Source organism: Olea europaea, unplaced genomic scaffold, assembly GCF_002742605.1.
Source record: "Olea europaea var. sylvestris unplaced genomic scaffold, O_europaea_v1 scaffold5656, whole genome shotgun sequence".
Taxonomy (NCBI): Eukaryota; Viridiplantae; Streptophyta; class Magnoliopsida; order Lamiales; family Oleaceae; genus Olea; species Olea europaea.
Genome location: NW_019263991.1, coordinates 1 through 3,420, shown reverse-complemented (window position 1 = coordinate 3,420; position 3,420 = coordinate 1). Strand labels below are relative to the sequence as shown.

The 3,420-nt window shown below is 37.7% G+C and overlaps 1 protein-coding gene across 1 annotated transcript; it reads right to left on the bottom strand.

Moving 5' to 3' along the window:
- Positions 1 to 449: 449 nt before the first annotated feature.
- On the bottom strand, positions 450 to 2,264 carry LOC111389132 (CBL-interacting serine/threonine-protein kinase 12-like). The gene has a single exon (XM_023014003.1). The coding sequence runs from the start codon at positions 2,082 to 2,084 to the stop codon at positions 687 to 689; it is 1,398 nt and encodes a 465-aa protein (XP_022869771.1). The 5' UTR covers positions 2,085 to 2,264; the 3' UTR covers positions 450 to 686.
- Positions 2,265 to 3,420: the final 1,156 nt, after the last annotated feature.

The window sequence follows — 3,420 nt, the reverse complement described above, 5'->3', positions numbered from 1 at the left end:
ACCAATTTACCCTTTGGTATACAACTCAGTTCTAAATGTTGGTCCAACCAATCTTGGATTTATAGCCTCATTGAAGCAGCCACCCTCTCATACTGATAAGCCTGATATTCTACAGCTGCTAAAAGCCAAGTCTCAATAAAGACACAAGCTATTGAATGCACGTCTCTTCTTCAAAGGGCATAGTTTGTCAAGAATTTTTATTAAAAAATGAGTTGTGATAAAGGTACCCCCAGTATCGAATCAAAGGATATGAAGTCTAGAGTTTGACAAATCTATAAAATGTATGATTTGACATCTGCATTTACATTAACGACATGTCGAAAACTGCTAAATATCTTTTATAGCATCTGCATTTGGCAACAGACGGACAATTAATTAGTAGTAGTCAAGAAAAAAACAATTTTATTTCTTCATTATTATCACAAGTAACTCAGGAAGAGAAATTCAAGTCAATCAAAGGAGCAAACATTAGTACAGCTTTGTATTTCATTATTTAGATAGTTTTACATGACCGACTAAAATTCTAAAACGAACAGTAAAAACACAAGATCGGACAATTTAACTACTTAGCAAATCAAAAGCATATCTGAAAACAAAAAATGTAACAAACAACTACATAAAAAGCCACACAATATTGTGAATGAGATAGAAAAGAGCATACCCTTTTCTCCCTTCTTTCTCTACATCTATTCTGTGTCTGAAGGTAAGTATGAAGAATTAGCAGCATTGTCAAGCGCAAGACTTTGTAACCCCGGCTTCAGTTCGCGGTTACAGAACTCCTCGTACTCAACTCTATCCCCTCCTTTCTTCTTCACTTCCACGACCCTCAATGATGGTGTCAATTCAAATATCTCAGCTGCAATTGTCAGTGGCCCTTTCACACCCTCCCTTGACCCTTCCAAACTCACTCTGCAGTCCTTTTTCCTTACTGAAAAGCTCACCACCTTCGCTATTTCCTCCAGTTTGGATATTATATTTGAAACAGGTGCCCCTGAAACAAACCTTGCCTCATCTGTTCCCTCCTCAAATAATCCAGACAAGTCAAAACCACGCGAAAAAGAAATAATATCAAACGCATTCAAACTAGCAGGTCTCGGAAGACTAGCAAACCTCCTCCTAGTATCCAATTCAGACTCGGACTCGGACAATGACCGATCAGATAAAGACTCCACGTCATCATTCTCATCATCATTAATATTGCACAATTTATCATCCTCAATATAAAATTTCACGTGCTTAAAACCCCTTTTGAACCATTTATTATTCATAATTTCTGGGATTGTGAGCCGGGTTTCTGGATTAGTATCAAGCAAACGGGTTAAAAATCGAATCAATTCCGGTGTGAACCATCTTGGGCATCTAAATTCACCTTTATATATCTTTTTATACATAGCCATGATATTTTGATCATGAAACGGTAAGTGGCCTGCCATCAACACAAAGAGTATCACCCCACACGACCAAATATCGACTTTGGCTGCATCATAACCTTTCCGGGCCAACACCTCCGGCGCTACATATGCCGGCGTCCCACAAAAAGTGTGAAAAAGGCCATCCTGCTTTATTTGTTCTGATATAGCGCTGAGGCCAAAATCGGACACTTTTAAATTCCCATCCTCATCCAGTAAAATGTTTTCCGGCTTCAAATCCCGATGATACACCCCCCGGGCATGGCAAAACGCCACCGCAGAAATCAACTGCTGGAAATACTTCCTCGCAACCTCTTCTTTAAGCCTGCCCTTTGCAACCTTGTTAAACAGTTCACCTCCTTTAACATATTCCATAACGAAAAATATTTTTGACTTAGTTGCCATAACCTCAAACAATTGTACAATATTCGGATGGCGAACTCTTCGCAAAATCGAGATCTCACGTTTGATGTGAGCTATAAGGCCAATCTTAAGGATCTTCTCCTTGTCTATAACCTTGATCGCTACATTTTCCCCCGTTTTAACATTCTTGGCATGGTAAACCTTCGCAAACGTCCCGTGTCCCAAAAGTTTCCCGATTTCATACCTCCCTAATAACAAACCCTGAATTTCTTTCTGTTTTGCACTTCTCGTTGCCGTGGGCGCAGCAGCCATGGACTCAAGCTTTTCCCAAAATCGCTAATTTCAATTCAAATTCTTAGAAGAGAAGACCCTATTTTGTGCGTTGGTGGTCCTGCCATGAGTGGGTGAGGACTTCTAGGTTTGAGCTGGTGTTCCGTGTTTGGTTTTTATTTCATTTGTTGGTTTGCCTTTTCCCCACAAAAGTTTGGGGGACGAAATTTTAAATTTATAGGAAACGGACGTTAACGGCGTATTGACGGTGAGGGCATAAATGTAAAGAAACTTATGACACAGACAACTGGCGTTACGAGTACGGTGATGAGATATTTACTGTAACGGCCATCTTATTCATTACGGGAGTAGAGATTCCGTCTCCGCGCGACCGCGTTTGATTTCAAGTTTTGCCCAAAAATTCAAACCGACCTGATTCATCAACAAAGAACCAAATAACAAAGACTTAGAGGGTTGAATCGCGATCGAATTGTTGATAATAAAGATTAAAAAATAATAATGAAATTTTTGCGTGATCTAGTTGGTTTGAAATTGAAGTAACAAGTTTTGTCCCATTTGGTAACAATTTTTCATCCCAAAAAATCAATTTTTTTACCATTATTTCACTATTCTAATCGTCATTTTTGACATCTTAACTCACAGATGGGACCCACTTTTCTCTATAACGATCAAAAATCAATTATTATAATCACTACCGAACACACTTTTACCTCCCGTTTGGCCCCCATTAAATTTTATTCCATTACATTTCATTTTTTCTCATATTTTCAACCACACAATAATCCATAAAATAATATTGCACGTAAATCGAAACTTTTCTTTCTTTTTTAATCATTCATTTTTAAAAAAATATATATTATTCCACTCATTTTTATTTTTACAAAATGGGGGGGTCAAACGAGGACTTAAAGTGATCTATTGTTATCTAGCCCCAATTTCAACTCCATTAATCTTAAAATTTATTTTTCTCCTTTTTTTTAACTGCACATTCTTCAATAAAATAATATTACACATACATTCAATTTTTTTTTTATCACACATTCTTTAGAAGATCATTATTACAAAATTGGTTTTTGGTTAATAGAAAGAGAAATGACCTACGGTTGCTACTCATGACAGATGGTTACTTTTAGGGGTGGGTGTGGGTTGGGTTGGGTCGGTTTTCACCCCAACCCTAACCCAACCCAATATGATCGGTTTGGTCGAAATTTAACCTAACCCAACCCGTGTAAAGTTTGAAACCCAACCCAACCCAACCCAATCAAGTATCGGTTGGGTTGGGTTGGGTTGGTCGGTTTAGGACAACTTGTTAATAAATATTAAAGTTTCATTTTTGGGTATAAAGCATCACTAATAT

Bases quoted from the DNA above. Each gene is read 5' to 3' on its own strand.
- LOC111389132 (XM_023014003.1), bottom strand. From the start codon at position 2,084: ATGGCTGCTGCGCCCACGGCAACGAGAAGTGCAAAACAGAAAGAAATT.